The 20293-nt window shown below is 33.2% G+C and overlaps 1 protein-coding gene across 2 annotated transcripts; it reads right to left on the bottom strand.

Moving 5' to 3' along the window:
* Positions 1 to 3232: 3232 nt before the first annotated feature.
* On the bottom strand, positions 3233 to 19936 carry LOC127721408 (uncharacterized). Of its 2 annotated transcripts, none has more exons than XM_052228130.1 (8): positions 19834 to 19936; positions 16525 to 16710; positions 13884 to 14008; positions 12787 to 12934; positions 10753 to 10866; positions 9673 to 9756; positions 5137 to 5269; positions 3233 to 4074 (listed from the first exon to the last, which is right to left on the bottom strand). In XM_052228130.1, exons 1-8 carry the CDS (start codon positions 19874 to 19876, stop codon positions 3681 to 3683), a joined length of 1227 nt encoding a protein of 408 aa, XP_052084090.1. In that variant the 5' UTR covers positions 19877 to 19936; the 3' UTR covers positions 3233 to 3680. The 2 variants fall into 2 exon arrangements, with proteins under 2 accessions (XP_052084090.1, XP_052084091.1); XM_052228131.1 differs by having other exon boundaries at positions 5137 to 5221.
* Positions 19937 to 20293: the final 357 nt, after the last annotated feature.

Here is a 20293-nt window from a genome sequence, read left to right as displayed (position 1 = left end):
ACATTATTTGTTTTTTAAGAATTGGTTCACATTTATAATGTCGGGTCTTTTAAAGCCGACTACACGGTATGGATTTTTTTCACTGTTGAAGGCCGTACGGTTGCCTATAAGTGCGTACATCTACTTCATTTGAACTTTTATGGATAGTTGTCTCATTGACTATCATACCACACCTCCTTATTTTCATATTATATCCATTATAAAAATCTGTGTCGAGCATTGTAATAATAACCAAGTCCAATCAAAAGATCTTTCAGAATACGTTAATGCAATATGTAAAAAGAAGCAGTAACTGTAGTGTGCTTTTAATCGTTAAATCCATCTCATGTAAAATTTGAATCCAGTCAACGCAAATCAAAACAAAATCAGTAAGGAAACCTATACTCTAGTCATATGATCCTCAAATATACATTATTCTGTGCATAGCTAAGCTGTCCTTTTAAAATGACTATGTAAACCTATATTTATGGAGTTATATGTTATAGTTAAAAGGAAGTATAAAGGAAGTCATCATATTACTATTGAAAACGCTATTGAACTTCTATGTTTTTAATTCAATTTTCAATTAAAGATTAACACGTGTGATTATTAATTTCGTCATAGTAATAGTAGGAACTTGTTCAATCCTACTGAACAATGAATAAATATTGCTTGTTCTTAATAGTAAGAACTTGTTCAATCCTACTGAACAATGAATAGATACTGCTTGTGCTTAATAGTAAAAACTTGTTCAATCCTACTGAACAATGAATATATACTGCTTGTTCTTAATAGTAGGAACTTGTTCAATCCTACTGAACAATGAATAGATGCTGCTTGTTCTTAATATTAGGAACTTGTTCAATCCTACTGAACAATGAATAAATATTGCTTGTTCTTAATAGTAAGAACTTGTTGAATCCTACTGAACAATGAATAGATACTGCTTGTTCTTAATAATTAAAACTTGTTCAATCCTACTGAACAATGAATAGATACTGCTTGTTCTTAGTAGTAAGAACTTGTTGAATCCTACTGAACAATGAATAGATATTGCTTGTTCTTAATAGTAGGAGCTTGTTCAATCCTACTGAACAATGAATAGATGCTGCTTGTTCTTAATATTAGGAACTTGTTCAATCCTACTGAACAATGAATAAATATTGCTTGTTCTTAATAGTAAGAACTTGTTGAATCCTACTGAACAATGAATAGATACTGCTTGTTCTTAATAATTAAAACTTGTTCAATCCTCCTGAACAATGAATAGATACTGCTTGTTCTTAATAGTAAGAACTTGTTGAATCCTACTGAACAATGAATAGATACTGCTTGTACTTAATAGTAGGAGCTTGTTCAATCCTACTGAACAATGAATAGATACTGATTGTTCTTAATAGTAAGAACTTGTTCAATCCTACTGAACAATGAATAGATACTGCTTTTTCTTAATAGTAGGAACTTGTTCAATCCTACTGAACAATGAATAGATGCTGCTTGTTCTTAATATTAGGAACTTGTTCAATCCTACTGAACAATGAATAAATATTGCTTGTTCTTAATAGTAGGAACTTGTTCAATCCTACTGAACAATGAATAGATACTGCTTGTTCTTAATAGTAGGAACTTGTTCAATCCTGCTGAACAATGAATAGATACTGCTTGTTCTTAATAGTAGGAACTTGTTCAATCCTGCTGAACAATGAATAGATACTGCTAGTCCTTAATAGTAGGAACTTGTTCAATCCTACTGAACAATGAATAAATATTGCTTGTTCTTAATAGTAGGAACTTGTTCAATCCTACTGAACAATGAATAGATACTGCTTGTTCTTAATAGTAGGAACTTGTTCAATCATACTGAACAATGAATAGATACATCTGCTTATTGAAAAACCCTATAATATCAATATGTCTATTTTGTCTGTTAGCATTTCTATGTCTTGCGATAAGTAAAGACTGTCATATGGTATTATAATTATGTCTCTGTTCCAATTAAAGTCTGTATCAAGACTTGGTATAAATTAAGAAGTTCTTGATATAAACCTCTCATCCCAATTTCATTACAATCAAGAGGTGACACTAACAAGACAGACGGCTATAGCAGAGTTTTTGCGGTTTACAATGTCCAAGGTATGTTGATGCGGTGTAACGTGTTTTGAGCACTGCTATCTCCATAGCGACGGGCATTAGTTTGTTCATGATGCAAGTATACATTTAATTGTTTCCTCCGCCCAATTGTAATGACATCACTTACATTTCATTATATACTATGAAACTTCTGCCAAGAACTGTATGAACTCATAAAACAAGGAAGATGATCCAAACATTTTGTTTTCTGTTTAGTAAAATGTGGCTGCAAATGTGAAATGGAACTTTAAGATTGAACTGGGTTTTTATTTCTAATTTGAGAAAATATGTTTTATAGTAAGCATGAACGTTTTCGTTGATGTTGTGATCATGACTTGTGTAATATATTATGAGTTAGAATAGCTTGTACAAGTCAACAATATTATAATTGTCTCACTTCTCGTTTGTTAATGGAATTTAACCCCAGCGCTATAAACGTTAATGTATTGACATTTATAAAATAACAACCCGCTAAATAATGTACTTGGGAACAGCAATGTTTCACCATTCATAAGCACGTCATTTCACCCCCCATTATTGGTGGGGGTCGTGTTTCTTAGTTTTTAGTTTTCTATGTTGTGTTCTGTCGACTGTTATTTGTCTTTTCATCGATTATCATTTTTTTGCCATGACGGCGTAGTTTCTTTTGTACCTTTTGTATCTTCCGCCTTTTTATACCCCATTAACCTTGGAATGATTTTCTTTTGTCATGATCGATGTATCAAATGCTCCGGAAAGGTTAGAAAATCCTGCTTCACATGTGACAACCGTCGAGTTACTTCCATAATAAAAGTTGATAAAGGTAATATCAAGTGATTCGGCATGTGGCACCGTCGGGCTAATCAATTTTTATGAAGTACAACATGATGAATATGAAAATTCAAATTGTTCAATTCCATTAGAATATATACAATTAACCCCAGTAGGTTTCTTCTTTGATCTCCTTTGTTTTTGCATCTAATAATTGCGCAATTTTTCAAACGCATTTGATTTATAATGAGGAAAAATTTATGTTGTTCAATAATCAAATAGAATAATAGATGCGAAACGGACACAAATATAGTATATATGGTAAAACGAAATGAGTTGCTTCGTTATAGTCTGATTGTAGAAGAGGAAAGTATGCAATTTCATCATTTATTAGCATCAAACAATAATTTCATATAGTTTAATAGAGATCATCATTGATATCGTATCCAAGTAAAAGGGAACATGCTTGATGTTAGACACGATTAAGGCTAAGTTGGCATATGTTCAATCTTTTATCCAATACTTTATGGTCTGGATGGGGTTTTAAAATTAAAGAATAATGGACAAAAAGTGTTGAATAAAGGGCAAAAAATATAAAGAATAAAGGAAAATAGGTAAAAAAAAAAGAATAGAGAATTATGGGGTGTTAAAATATAAAGAATAGAGAATAACAGGCAAAATTTTAAAAGAATAAAGAAGATGGTTCAAAAAATGAAAGAATACAGAATTGAAGGACCCCCCCCCCCCCCTTTCCATCCAGACCCTCATACTTGACTGTAGTATGTCCAAGGTCCATTGAATTCAATTAAACACAATTATTCCTATGTGTGATCGTAAACATCTACGGTCTGGTTGATATTTTGAAGATTTCCTGTGTCGTATGTGTCTTCCAATTGACGATCGTAAATATTGTCATTTCCCCCATCCATTTTGTTCATTGCATTATGGGAAGAAACGTCGTAAACTCCATCCGGTTTTATTTCATAATGATCTTCTTTCTCCGTATTTGAAGTTTTTGTATTATCAAACGAGATAAATTTCTGATCCGTCTTAGCATTTTTTGAGTCAGAAGAAACTAAGTTTGCTTGATCATTTGATAGAACATTCCCGGATATAATTGTTTCTTCTGATACCGAGGCGTATAATGAAAACTCATTTTTCTTCACGTCATTATTTTCTGGCCTCATAATTGATTTAGATGTTTGGCCATTTTTTCTAAAAAACAATAGTAAGAAATAATAATATAAGAAATCTTACTAATTTTTTGAAATGATTGATATAGATCAAAGGAAATGTACGTCAAATGAAAGATCACAAAATGAAAAGAAAACAAACTACATACAGTTGTCAACATACGGTATTCAAAGATGATCGATTGTCGTCACTGATTTATTCTTTAATATTCATATATTGAAATGACTAAATATATGATTCAAATTAAAGTTAAAAGAAATATGAGTTCATTATTATTTACCGTTTTTGTCTTCAGATATCGCAATGTAGCAAGTCCACATATTATGTTTTAAGAATTGTGTTCCTCGAATGTCTTTTTTTTTGAAATTTTCTCGTCTATGTTTGATATGTCAAGATCTAGATCATCCCAGGTTTAGATTTGAATACAAAAAGTCACACATTAGTAGACTCAACAATATGCCAGAGGTTTATGACTCATGTATGCATGACCTTTTCTAATGTATACGTATAAGTGACGAATTTGATGTTTGAGTTCTCAAATGTATCATATTTTGTTTCACAAATGACGACTAATATGTTCCAATTGTCGTAATCACAATCCCGTCCACTTTTCCTAAAATGTGACTTACCGATTTATCACCAGGTTTGTACTTGCATGAGCAACACGATTTGTGGTACATGTCGCACAGGATGTTCTTACCCTTGCAGAACACCTGAGATCATTCCCGGTTTTTGTTGGGATTTATATTGCTCAGTCTTTAGTTTTCTATCTTGTGTTTTGTATACTATTGTGTGTCTTTCGGTCGAATTTTGCTTTTTTGTCATTGCATTGTCAGTTTGTTTTCGACTTATGAGTTTGAATATCCCTTTAACAACTTTCGCCTCTCTTTTACTCTTCCCTCTTAATTACAAATATGCTCAGCTGTACATTTGAATTTACTGAACTTTTTGTACTATCATTATAAGCCCACTACATGTTATTAATGCAGGATCGTGATAGAAATATTTGCCATTGGACGTTAAGCAAACAACAATAATTTTATCGTGTATAGAAATAGAAAAGATATAAATTTGAAATCTCACCTATGTTTCCTGTAAATGATGAACATGATAACAAAGATCAAAATCAAAATAACAACATTGCCAACAACTAGACCACTGACCATACCTGTAATAGAAATAAAAACATTGCCAACAACTAGACCACTGACCATACCTGTAATAGAAATAAAAACATTGACAACAACTAGACCACTGACCATACCTGTAATAGAAATAACAACATTGCCAACAACTAGACCACTGACCATACCTGTAATAGAAATTAAAACATTGCCAACAACTAGACCACTGACCATACCTGTAATAAAAATAACAACATTGCCAACAACTAGACCACTGACCATACCTGTAATAACACATTGCCAACAACTAGACCACTGACCATACCTGTAATAGAAATAACAACATTGTCAACAACTAGACCACTGACCATACCTGTAATAGAAATAACAACATTGTCAACAACTAGACCACTGACCATACCTGTAATAGAAATAATAACATTGTCAACAACTAGACCACTGACCATACCTGTAATAGAAATAAAAACATTGCCAACAACTAGACCACTGACCATACCTGTAATAGAAATAGCAACATTGTCAACAACTAGACCACTGACCATACCTGTAATAGAAATAGAGAAATATTATCATAAAATCATTAAAAGTATAATATTTCAATCAGAGTATCTTATTGCCTTAGCTTTCGAATGCAATATGATTTACTGCATGATACATGCATAATACGAGAATGAGCTATGACCTAACGCATTATCATAGAACAACGGGCCATAGAATAAATTCTAGGTGAACGAGTATCCAAAACAAAATCAGTGATCTGGAAGGATTTTTTCTCTATGGGCCCAGGGACCCCAAAAAATAAATTCAATGGGCCATTTTTAGAATTAATGGGCCATGTTGTCAAATGAGTGGGCCATTCGTTTACAATAAAAAAATAAAAAAGTGTATATTTCAGCAAAGAGGTAGTGGTACTTACCTGTATGATTCTAATTGATATCATGGATATTGTTCCTGTGATTTTGTAATTTCAATTTCAATGAATATACATTAACTTCTTCCAAACCGGGCAATATTTACGATAACCTTTATTTACAATGTTAAAACTGGTACTGTTGCCTTGTTCATGTTCATGTTTTTTTTACATTAAATTTGGGTCTTCGTCGATACCATACTTATTCCAGACGTTCCGTATTAGAGGACGTTTCTGGCATTTCCTCAGCACTTCTTGTATTATTATTACTTCATCACGATGACAAGAATAACAGTAGAGAGTAACTTTAATTGATAAGACACAACAACCATTCGCTGAAGGCATCACGGGCGCTTGGGTATATGATACTGAAATTTTTTTTTTGTTGATTAAAATATTCAATTTTCTATATTTATACTACATATCTATCACTACTGCGCATGTCTCACCTAGTTTCGAGTGATTTTACCAACTTTGAGACAAACCCCCATTTTACTATCCACACTAAGAAACAAAAAGGCAACTAACTCGACGCCATCTTGCGTGCTATAAATAAATAATAAAATTGACCTACCTGGATTCCCCATCGAATTTTATGGAAAACATGCCTTTCTCGTAGTCCGATCGCAGACGTCGTTTCTATTTATCAAATTGGTACTGTTCGTAACATTTTAAGTCCATCTCAAGCATATAATAAAAAGATTTTCACTATTTTCACTAAATTCAAATTTACGTGCCCGGAGGTTTACTGTTAATATTCAGGGGAAGTTACTTTTTCCCGAACTTTTGTTAAAGGGAAGTAATATTTTCCCGGACTTTTTCGGAACATCTCTGCAAGTACACATAAAACAAAGAAAGGGGTACGATGAATTCCGAACTAATACTGAATGTAAACAAACAGATATGATGGACGAAGAACAAGATCAAGCCTTTAATTTGATTGTTAGTGCAACCCCCCCCCCCCCAAAAAAAAAAAAAAAAAAAATTATCAGATCAAATGGTCCATGGATTATTTTTTTAGTTCTTTTCATAAGACAATTTTGTGTGAGCATTTGTATATTCATAAATTACCATGAAACTATGTTTTCCTTCGTAATTTCTTCCTTTGGTTGACTTGCCATTATTTCTGAAACAGATCTTTTCCTTTTTTCAGCAACGAAAAAGTTGCGCCTTTTTTATAATAGTTCGGAAATCATCGTATCCCTTTCTTTGTTTTATGTGTACTTGCAGAGATGTTCCGAAAAAGTCCGGGAAAATATTACTTCCCTTTAACAAAAGTTCGGGAAAAAGTAACTTCCCCTGAATATTAACAGTAAACTTCCGCGCACGTAAATTTGAATTTAGTGAAAATAGTGAAAATCTTTTTATTATATGCTTGAGATGGACTAAAAATGTTACGAACAGTACCAAGTTGATAAATAGAAACGACGTCTGCGATCGGACTGCGAGAAAGGCATGTTTTCCATAAAATTCGATGGGGAATCCAGGTAGGTCAATTTTATTATTTATTTATAGCACGCAAGATGTCGTCGAGTTAGTTGCCTTTTTGTTTCTTAGTGTGGATAGTAAAATGGGGGTTTGTCTCAAAGTTGGTAAAATCACTCGAAACTAGGTGAGACATGCGCAGTAGTGATAGATATGTAGTATAAATATAGAAAATCGAATATTTTAATCAACAAAAAAAAAAAATTAAAAAAAAATTTCAGTATCATATACCCAAGCGCCTGTGGAAGGCATGTTTACAAAATGTTCAAACGAGCCAAAGAACAAAACAAATTGACAAGGACAGTTAAGCGCCTTTTATGGAGACAAATACTATATTCATAAAAAAGCTTTTGGGTTTTTCAATCAAAATAATAGCAAGCTTACTTAAAAAAATATAATTAGAGAAAAATTCTCCTCTGTACTAGCAAAATTTCACAAATTTAAAGTTGTTTATAAAATTTTATATCATGAATGATGGTTAATTACGTTTTTGGGGTAATCAGTTATACCGCATGTTGCTATTATTACCATAGGAAAACACCCGAGACGTCCCGAAAATATATAGGGGCTTCTATCATTGGAGGGAACACTACACAGTTGTGTACACACACATGGCAACACGAAACACGATCGGATATCCATTTGACGATATCTAAATGTTTCAAAACGAAGTGAAATATATCGTGCGCCACGTGGGCGCTTACATTTGTCACTGTATGCGCCATTTCTGGCCGATAAGCGAAATTGGCGCATGGCGCACGTCCTTCCCGATCACTGCAAAATATATGAGTAGAGTTTGCCAAGCAAGGTGTATTCGTACTGCATTGCTCTTATTTAGATCTAGTCTAGTCATCTGATTCTTTTAAAGGGGTTTCTTGTCAAATCAGTAACTGCAGGCGGAACAGTGCCATTTCATAAAGATTTTATTGATATTTGATTTTTATAACTTGTTTTACTGGGTTTTTTATGAGTATTGTGCTAAATGGTAGCCCAAAATTCACAGCCAAAACTATCGACACTTTTTATTTATTTGGTTTTTTTTTGTTAGGGGATGGGGGACGGGTTATCGTATATTATATAGTAGGTTTGCTGTCTCATGGGGGACGGGTTGTCGTATAGTATATAGAAGTTTGCTGTCTCATGGGGGACGGGTTATCGTATAGTATATAGTAGGTTTGCTGTCCCATGGGGAACGGGTAATCGTATTGTATATAGTAGGTTTTCTGTCTCATGGGGGACGGGTTATCGTATAGTATATAGTAGGTTTGCTGTCTCATGGGGGACGGGTTATCGTATAGTATATAGTAGGTTTGCGGTCTCATGGGGGACGGATTATCGTATAGTATATGGTAGGTTTGCTGTCTCATGGGGGACGGGTTATCGTATAGTATATAGTAGGTTTGCTGTCTCATGGGGGACGGGTTATCGTATAGTATATAGTAGGTTTGCGGTCTCATGGGGGACGGATTATCGTATAGTATATAGTAGGTTTGCTGTCTCATGGGGGACGGGTTATCGTATAGTATATAGTAGGTTTGCTGTCTCATGGGGGACGGGTTATCGTATAGTATATGGTAGGTTTGCTGTCTCATAGACGTTCATCAACTTATCTTTTCCTCGTATAAACTCGTAACGACAGAAGGTTCTTTCTTATGCAAACAAATTTGTTTGAATAATCAAATGTTGCTGTCAGATTTTTGGTAGTACAAAATGTATTTGTTTAAGCTTTTATGAAATTTCATGCGTCCTGAGTTTTATTAACACTACAGCAGGGGTGGAATTTTGTCATTTTTACGATGGGAGTGAGCAAAATTTTCAGATCGATTGGATATGCCATTTCTTTTGTTTTTCTTTCACGGTCTACGTTAGTTTTTGACTTAATTGAGATGCTAACGGTTGGTAAGTTGAATAAAAAGTGACACGAGATGGAGTATAAAACATAATAAAACATAAAACACGTGTCTAATGTTGAAGATCGTATAATGAACTCTTATTAATATATTTTTTTCTGTTTTGTGTATAGTTGAGTGGGTTCCGTCGGTGACATCTCTTTATTTACAATATCTTCTTGTTACAAACCTTTTCCTCCGGTGACATTGTCTGCTGAACTCTTTGATTGTAGTAAATCATTAAAATTACATTTAATTTCGTCTGATCTACCAACTGAAATAAAAAAAATATTTGATTATTGCTTTGTACCCTGTCTCCATCTTTATCTGGGTTCGTCGAAGCTTTCCACTTATTGTTGAAAGCGTTATAATAGCATTTATGTGAAACGTTCTCATCAGTCGGGGATCCAGGATTTAACAATAGGAGAGGGGGCACTCATGAGAATAAGAAATTAGAGAACCTTATTTTGATGCAAAATTGGCCGTAAATTTACATTAAAGTTTTTTAAAATAAAATTTCTTATTTACAGGGTAGTTTGCCGGTGTGCCCCGCTTGAATCCACACATGCTTATCAAATTAGTTTCTCATTATCAAGTATACAACAAATAATCAAAAATATTGATTGATTGATTATTGCTTAACGTCCAGTGTAATCAAAAAGAAATGTGAGCCCTCTTTAACCACATCAATGTTAAACAGGCCAAGATATATGTACAAAGTTAGTAACAAGACTTCGTCTTCTTTCAAGTACTTTCGGTTCACATTCAATTGATGCATACACATATGAACTATCATAAAACAGTTATGCGTACTACATGCATCATTTAAGTTTCTAAGATTAGTAATTCGTAATTTTCAATATGATAAAAAAAATCCTAGAATGTTGTTCACGAGACAAGAACAAAAAGGAAAGAAGATTAGTTTAGAAAATCGAACTTTGTAAACTTAATAAAGCTTCAAGAGCATAAAAGGAATTTTGGTAGATCATTCGGAAGATCATTTTAATGATTCTGCAAATAGTTAAACGACGTATTGCCTGTTGACAATCCACATTTTTTTTTAAATACTAACCAACCGAATTCGCCGTTTTAGAATATATATGACTATGGGCAATTTTATTGTTCGTACCCTAAAAGGAAAATAACATCTCGTCATTATTTGAGTTTCCACTATTTCGTCCGTTTTTGTTACCGAGAATGCTTTATATTTTGAAATAATTAACGCTTACATTAGTAAGTGAGTCGTTACACATAAACTAAAATTACATACCCCTGCAAATATAGGTCAATTTTGTTGAATTGCAGTTTAAGTCTGTTTCTTTACTGGGAGTGGTCTTGTCTGCATATAACCTCGTGCGGCAGATATTATTTTGGAGAGAATTCACTATAAATAAAGTACAACTAGTTATAACTATGAAAGTATAATGAGTATGTCCTCAAGAGAGTTTTGTTAAGTGCTGTATTCATTTTATAGACCAAGAGCTAAACATGTTATATAGATTGTCGTGACTAATTATTTGTTTCATGGCCAGTTGAAAATATTTCATGATATATATTTAGGATAACACACCTGTCTATTGTAAAAGACCTATGCTGACCTGTAGAAATTTTGATTATATCTAATACTCGAAATGGTGATGATGATAAATAATCTAACATCCAGTGACAAATATAACGTGCATACCAGGACGACGACATGTTTCTGATTTGTACTAAGAACAGACCCCCGATTTTTTTAAAGGATAGTAGCAGTGCATGAAGGTGTTTTGAAGCAAAAAAAATTCTCCATGCGCACACCCTAATAGATATTTTCCTGACCATAAGAGTGAAACAAATACAGGGGTAATACTCGTTTTTATGATAGAAATCCTTGTAAATCACCAGAATCGCCATGCTAAAATTCGATTTTGAATTGGGTTTTTCGTAGGAAAATCCTGCTATTAATTTGGCGTAGAATGGCTTCAGATGTTTCTGCATGTACAATAACTTGTGAACCATTTAACCGAATTCCTTTTCAAATTTTAAAATATGTTATATCTGACGACAAATTGGAGGTCAAGTCCGATATAAACTGTTTTAACTTTTGTGATTCAGAAGTAATGATCCATGACTGATTGGGAAAGACACGTAATATCATATATATAACTACAACACGGTTGGTACTTATAAAAAGAAGATGTGCTATGATTGCCAATGAGACAACTCTCCCCAAGAGACCAAATGGCACAGAAATTGACAACTATAGGTCACTGTACGGCCTTCAACAATGTACAAAACCCATACCGAATAGTCAGCTATAAAAGGCCCGGAAATGACAAATGTAAAACAATTCAAACGAGAAAACTAACGGTCTAATTTATGTACAAAATAATGAACGAAAAACAAATCCATTTAAAATTTAAAATGTCGTTATATTGTTTCTAATGACAAAAAGGAGGTCAAGATTGGTTGATACTATTTCCATATTTACCGTTCAGGTGTTATGCCCAAGAATTCCTTAAAATATGGCTTTAATAAATGTAAGACAAACCCTGTTTGCTTAATTTGACAACCTTTTTTCTTAATGAATTGATAAAAAAACATAGTTGATATGATGATCAGTTATCATTATTGATTTTTACAAATTGTTTAAAGTACAGAGAAAATGTTTCCAAAATGTATATATATATTTTTTTTATTCATTATTATTTTGAATTTATTTGACATCGATTTTTAAGACGGGGTATCGTGAAAAAAAGATTTGATTATTTGGCATATTTCGCTGTTTGTCCGTCTTTGTTTTTTTTCAATGGGAATCATCTTAGGGAGCTGATAACTTCCTATCATGTAGTCTCCGTAAAATGGAAGTTATTGTAAGGTATGACGTCATTGAGTGGAAGAGGGCACTCCCCTTAAACATAGTTGCGATTAATAGAAAACAGACATTTTCAGATGAAAGCACAAGGAATCATGTCACAATTTAGTACACTGATCTATTCTGGTTTTTTTTACCCAGAAAAGTTGAACATGCTGTGTTATTGTCCCGTAGAACTAGGTTTTTTCACCCTGCAGTGATTGAACTGGTACATCACAGAGAGAACCGAATGGATACATGATACAAAGGACAATTGGCTACGCTTATCCTCTACTTTAATAAAATCCTTATCTAGCAGCCATAGATTTAGGGCCTACCAAGATTAGCAGGAATTGACACCTAGTAGAAGGGTAAAGGCACATTTATCCCACACAAGGCTTGTATAAACCCTTGCGGTAAACGTTGAGCCCGTCGAGAAAGTCCAAGTAATACTTTTTGCTTTAAAGTTACCTTTTTCATAGACAACATAATATGGAAAGCTTCCATACTCTCCGGTTCCGCATACATCATTAATGTTACCGGGACATTTAATTGTTTGATCAAAACAGAAAGATGCAGTAAACGTTACACCTTCGTTATAACAGAAGCATGACTTAGTCTGTGAAAGGTAAAAATAATGAATTAATATGTGTAGTCATAGATGTATAAGCAAACATGTATACTGAAGCGTTACATTTGAATTCATAAAATAAAAATAAAAGCAGTTTATAGCCTGATACTAGGAATGGACTTTGTTCATTGTTGAAGGCCGTTTGGTGAACTATAGTTGAATTATTAACGTCTCATTTGCAATTATATTACCTTCTTATTGTAATACTTAACATGGTTTAATATATATTTGCAGTAACAGTCTTCGGTTCTTTTCACTAGGTGTATATTTGATGGTTTTGGGAGGACCACCGGTTTTTTAGTATGAGATAGGTGAAGAAATATACTAGGATTTTATTAAATTAGTAATATCATTTCATAGATTTTCCATATGTAGAGCAGGATCTGCATACCATTTCGGAAAACATGAGAACACCACTCGTTTTTGTTTCGCAGGAATTCTTTTGTTTTCTATGTTATGTTTTGCCGAATGTTTTTTCGTCGTTTTTTGTTTTTGAATATTGATTGTCCATTTAGTACCTCTTTTTAATTTTTACTGTAAACTGGCTCAATTTATTTACAGACGAATAAATGTACTCTTGGTAAAGTTTGTGAATGAATTGGTTCAGTGTATATGTCTATAAATTCCGGACAAATGTTGCGAATCTTATATCACAAGGTCAGTCCACCAGGTCACTTTCAAGCAAATTTGACAGTTTTATGTTTAACAAAGTCAAAAGGTCATAGGTCCTTTAAAATATCTGGATAGGTGTGCATATATGGAGGGCACAGGTCGCAATGTCGCTCGCCAAACCTCCAAACTAGCAATGTAGCAATCTGATTAAATGACAACAATTACAACACATAAACTGACCTATAATCAGCGAATGAATTTTCAATATTATTAAAAAAAACTCATTTACTGTGAATTAGTCCATATTAAGTAATTTTACACTGACCTGTACAGCAAAACTAGTGTAATTCTCATTGGCACAAAAGTCTGCACATACTGCTACGTGTTTATCTGCGGTTCTGTTGACTACTGCTGTTCTCAGTGTGTTTATATTACCATCATAATAACAATCTGAATAAAACAATAGAGCACGTATAACAATGTCCAGACGTTTGAACAAAACAATAGAGCACGTATAACAATGTCCAGACGTTTGAACAAAACAATAGAGCACGTATAACAATGTCCAGACGTTTGAATAACACAATAGAGCACGTATAACAATGTTCAGACGTTTGAATAAAACAATAGAGCACGTGTAACAATATGAAGACGTTTGAATAAAACAATAGAGCACGTATAACAATGTGAAGACGTTTGAATATAACAATAGAGCACGTATAACAATATGAAGACGTTTGAATAAAACAATAGAGCACGTATAACAATGTCCAGACGTTTGAATAAAACAATAGAGCACGTATAACAATGTGAAGACGTTTGAATAAAACAATAGAGCACGTATAACAATGTCCAGACGTTTGAACAAAACAATAGAGCACGTATAACAATGTCCAGACGTTTGAATAACACAATAGAGCACGTATAACAATGTTCAGACGTTTGAATTAAACAATAGAGCACGTATAACAATGTCCAGACGTTTGAATAAAACAATAGAGCACGTGTAACAATATGAAGACGTTTGAATAAAACAATAGAGCACGTATAACAATGTGAAGACGTTTGAATAAAACAATAGAGCACGTATAACAATATGAAGACGTTTGAATAAAACAATAGAGCACGTATAACAATGTCCAGACGTTTGAATAAAACAATAGAGCACGTATAACAATGTCCAGACGTTTGAATAAAACTATAGGGCACGTATAACAATGTCCAGACGTTTGAATAAAACAATAGAGCACGTATAACAATGTGAAGACGTTTGAATAAAACAATAGAGCACGTATAACAATGTCCAGACGTTTGAATAACACGATAGAGCACGTATAACAATGTCCAGATGTTTGAATAAAACAATAGATGAAATAAGAAGATGTGGTATGAGTGCCAATGAGACAACTCTCCATCCAAGTCACAATGTATAAAAAGTAAACAATTAGTTACTGTGCGTACTGTTGTACGTTTGTTTTTTCTACATTGCCTAGAGGTATAGGGGAGGGTTGAGATCTCAAAAAACATGTTTAACCCCGCCGCATTTTTGCGCCTGTCCCAAGTCAGGAGCCTCTGGCCTTTGTTAGTCTTGTATCATTTTTAATTTTAGTTTCTTGTGTATAATTTGGAGTTTAGTATGATGTCCATTATCACTGAACTAGTATACATATTTGTTTAGGGGCCAGCTGAAGGACGTCTCCGGGTGCGGAAGTTTCTCGCTGCATTGAAGACCCATTGGTGGCCTTCGGCTGTAGTCTGCTCTATGATCGGGTTATTGTCTCTTTGACACATTCCCCATTTCCATTCTCAATTTTAATTATAGGTCAAAGTACGGCCTTCAACACGGAGCCTCGTCTATAAAGCTATAAAGGGCTCCAAAAAGACTAGTGTAAAACAATTCATACAGGAAAACCAACGGTCTAATCTATATAAAAAACGAGAAACGAGAAACACTTAAGAAACCACATCAACAAACGACAACCACTGAAACAGATTCCTGACTTAGGACAGGTGCAAACAAATGCAGCAGGTTTAAACGTTTTAACAGGCGTCAATCGTCACGCTAACCTGAAATAGTAGTGTAACATTACAACATGGAAAGACACACTATAAAATATCAATTGAAATGGCCTAACTCAATCAAAAAGACATATTAACAAAAACAAGTTAGCATACACTGAACGAATAAATTTGAGCACGTATAACAATGTCCAGACGTTTGAGTAAACAAAAGAGCACGTATAGCAATGCATGTCTAGACGTTTGAATAAAACAAAAGAGCACGTATAACAATGTCCAGACGTTTGAATAAAACAATAGAGCACGTATAACAATGTCCAGACGTTAGAATAAAACAATAGAGCACGTATAACAATGTCCAGACGTTTGAATAACACAATAGAGCACGTATAACAATGTCCGGACGATTGAATAAAACAATAGAGCACGTATAACAATGTCCAGACGTTTGAAACCCCAATAGTGAACAACCATTTAAATCTGAAGGGGAGGGGTTAGATTTTTAAAAGAAATATTCTGATTCCCAACTTTGAAAACAAAACATTTTGAGTAGGACGATTTCTGATTGAGAGTATGATAGAATTTGTCAGATTTGATGTTAAGTTCATAAAAAAAAATTATGCTTGCGTGGTTACTGATTGTTTTTATATTTAGTATGGTCAAGTTCTTATTTCCATTGTAATATATCATTGTTCACTACTTCAATAGCAAATTGATATTTTGGTACGAAAAGCATGTTTTGTTTTTTAATTCTTATTTTAAATTAAGAATAATGAAAGATCGAAATTGAAGCATTTTTTACTATTGGTAATCGGAAAGTGAATTTTCACTTTCTTTTTTGCATAGTTTTAAACAAATGATAAAATCATGTAATAAGTAATGTATGATTCTCTTTTATCTAAACTAAACTTTTAAAGATTGTATCTCTTTTTTAAAAGTACACCTACTTTCCCATTTCCTATACCATGGTTTACCAGTCCAAACATCTGTTTGGAATTTTTCACAGGTACGAATCACTTCACTGAATCTTCCTCCGTACCTCAGGAGCACTCCACCTACTCTATTGCAAAACTGCTCTGCTTGGTAGTAAGTTTTGTTATCTGTGTTAGAATAATATAATGTAGCTGTTGAACCTATAAATAGAATAAAAACTGTAAACTACTCACAGTTCATGTGGATTTTTATCATTTCCTCTCGTCCACGGTAAGCAACCCTCCTATTTACACTTGGGTTTGATCCTTTTGTTATTTTAAGTAAGAAATGTAAGATACACATGCTAATTTGTTGCTTCTAGTGGGTTTTAATTTGAAGTCTGTATATTTAAAATAAAAATGAAAAAGAAAAATGCGTGCCCTGTCCATTGCTAGTGTTTACAAGCTATATAAAAAGTTTTGTTCACAGAGAGGGACTGAATTATTCGGGTTACTATGTCATATTCATAATACATAAAGGGATATCGGGATATCAGGAATAGCCCAAAAATACAAGATAGTACAACACACAACATCTACTATCAACAACCGACTGCTCAAAATAAATAGAAGCACATACAATGACAAACAACAACGAACATTAAATGGCTCAGATCGACTAACTTGGTACACATACAAAATGAGATGAGCTGATAGTTATCAAACAGAGCATGAGATGGTGTATAATACATGGCTGATTGTTATCAAACAGAGCATGAGATGGTGTATAATACATGGCTGATTGTTATCAAACAGAGCATGAGATGGTGTATAATGCATGGCTGATTGTTATCAAACAGAGCATGAGATGGTGTATAATGCATGGCTGATTGTTATCAAACAGAGCATAAGATGGTGTATAATACATGGCTGATTGTTATCAAACAGAGCATGAGATGGTGTATAATACATGGCTGATTGTTATCAAACAGAGCATGAGATGGTGTATAATACATGGCTGATAGTTATCAAACAGAGCATGAGATGGTGTATAATACATGGCTGATAGTTATCAAACAGAGCATGAGATGGTGTATAATACATGGCTGGTAGTTATCAAACAGAGCATGAGATGGTGTATAATACATGGCTGATTGTTATCAAACAGAGCATGAGATAGTGTATAATACATGGCTGATTGTTATCAAACAGAGCATGAGATGGTGTATAATACATGGCTGATTGTTATCAAACAGAGCATGAGATGGTGTATAATGCATGGCTGATTGTTATCAAACAGAGCATGAGATGGTGTATAATACATGGCTGAGTTATCAGACAGAACAAACACACGATTGCATATTTGAAACAATATCAAAGAATGCAAGTATATATTCAGTCATGCAAAGTTGATTAATTTTAGATGAATTACAATATTCTTTTTAGCAGACTTTTGTTCATATAGCTTCCCATGTATTCAAGTATTTATCTCTTTCATTTTTTTTTTTGTATTTCAGCGTTTTGATGAATGTTAATCAAAACGCACCATATTATGTATAAAGTGGTTTTTTTTATTTTCATAGAAATGCTCAAACACATTCATGCATGTTTACTTTTTACACATTGTGACTTTGGTGGAGAGTTGTCTCACTGGCACTCATACCACATCTTCTTATTTATGTATACAGACTACAATACACATTCAACAGATTAATACAACATACATAAAATCATCCGTGCATAAACCACAATAGATTTTTTTTTATATTCTATCAAATTAAAATTGGTAATTATAATTATGATACCTTGTGATATTGAAAAACTTACATAGAGATACTCAGAAAAATAAATGTAATGTGTCTTGAAATATTCTACATAACGACTTTACTGGGAATGGACAATCTGTCTATATCTTGATAGCAGAGTCATGATCAGAATTTAATAACAAATATATTTGGTCGTAGTAGAAATAGATTGTAACCTTTGTTGAAACGGGTATGTGTTGGTGAACCACAAGGTACAAGTCCATTTATAATTTTATACTTTAAACCAGATTTCTGGAATTTAGATCTTTCTGTTAATGGTAACCGTTTTTATAAGTATTAGGAACAAGAATCTTTCTTGAACATATAAACACATTGAAGAGGGTCTGGATGGGGATTATAGAATCAAAAATAATGGGGGAAAAGTGAAAAATAGAAAATAAAAGTGCCAATAAAAAGGACAGAAAATAATAGGTGCAAAATATAAAGAACAGATAATATGGTACAAGAATGAGGGTGTGGATGGGGGTTTACAGATAGAGAATAATTGGCAACAAATATATTGAATAGAGAAAAATAGCCTAAAGAATAAAGAATACAGAAATGAAGGACCCCCATCCACACCCTCGGGAAACGTGGCCTAAGAATACAGAAATAAAGACCCATCAAACCTGCAGACTCATTAAATTATAATTCGTGTCGCTCTTTTCTGCAGTTTTGAAGTTCTATCAGAATCTATTTGGGATACAGTCCCACAAACTAAACTTCAATAGACTTCAATATACGTACGATCAATTTAAAATCACTTCCCAATCGTAGCAACATTTTACTCAGCCATTCTCGCTAACCTACGCTAGATTAGCCGAGTAGTTACGATAGCTGAAATTTTCATCAATATCAATTCCAAGTAATTCTAATAATTATAGATAAGAAGATGTGGTATGGGTGCCAATGAGACAACTCTCCATCCAAGTCACAATGTATAAAAAGTTAACAATTATAGGTCAAAGTACGGCCTTCAACACGGAGCCTTGGCTCACACCGAACAGCAAGCTATAAAGGGCTCCAAAATGACTAGTGTAAAACAATTCAAACAGGAAAACCAACGGTCTAATCTATATAAAAAACGAGAAACGAGAAACACTTATGAACCACACCAACAAACGACAACCACTGAACAACAGGCTTCTGACTTAGGACAGGTGCATGAAAATGCAGCGGGTTTAAATGCACATTCTCTATAGAGGTTTCATTCATGGTAATAAACAATTCTGATAATTGATACTTCGTTAGAGTTCTTTAGATGTCTTATTTGCATTATTGTTTTTGTTTTTTTGTTGAGGATTTTTTTCTTGGAAGGGATTTTATATCATTGTTTTGTTTTGTTTTAGTGTTTGTTTTCGTTTTAAAATAAAGTTTGTTTTTATTTCTGTGTATTTAAGATTAAATACATTTGTATTCCCAACAATAAAACTAATGGAAAACATTAACATTCAAAAAGTTATTTAATTTTCAATTTCATTTATTTTTTTATTGTTTATATGCATGATTTGTAATACAAAATAATATTGAGTATACTTACATTTAATGAAAGTAAGTGTCCATATAATAAATATCAAGTCCATCAAGTTATTATACTTTTTTTTTTATTTGTCACAAAGTCTTTATACTAAGTCCGTATTTATTATGCGTTCATCACTAAATCCGGAAGTTTGTCCGTTCCGCTTACAAACATCTAAAGTAATCACAATTATATTAATCTATTATTGTTAGTGACTAATTTTTTTCAACAATACACAGCGCATAAAATTGAAAGCTTAGTACATAACTTGTCAGTACGTATTGCAATAGCACTTTTCTAAGCCAACGTTCTATAAAGCTCAATATCACGTGGCATTTGCTTTTGGTTTTCTTCGATCGTGGATTATAGAAACCCGTACGATCTTACCCAATGACAAATAGTAAAATACAGTATATTAAATGTTGATCTAAAATCATACATATAACTTTCAATGGTAAATGTATACTTAATGTGTCATAAA

This window comes from Mytilus californianus, unplaced genomic scaffold (assembly GCF_021869535.1).
Source record: "Mytilus californianus isolate M0D057914Y unplaced genomic scaffold, xbMytCali1.0.p SCAF_12, whole genome shotgun sequence".
In the NCBI taxonomy this organism is placed as follows: domain Eukaryota; kingdom Metazoa; phylum Mollusca; class Bivalvia; order Mytilida; family Mytilidae; genus Mytilus; species Mytilus californianus.
Note: the sequence above shows the minus strand (reverse complement) of the source record. Positions and strands in the feature narration are given on the sequence as shown.

Bases quoted from the DNA above. Each gene is read 5' to 3' on its own strand.
- LOC127721408 (XM_052228130.1), bottom strand. From the start codon at position 19,876: ATGGACTTGATATTTATTATATGGACACTTACTTTCATTAAAT. The intron at 5,270-9,672 runs GTTTGTAACAAG...TTTCTATTACAG, and splicing joins CAATGTCACCGGAGGAAAAG to GTATGGTCAGTGGTCTAGTT. The intron at 4,075-5,136 runs GTGAGATTTCAA...ATTGTTTTTTAG, and splicing joins ATCATTTACAGGAAACATAG to AAAAAATGGCCAAACATCTA.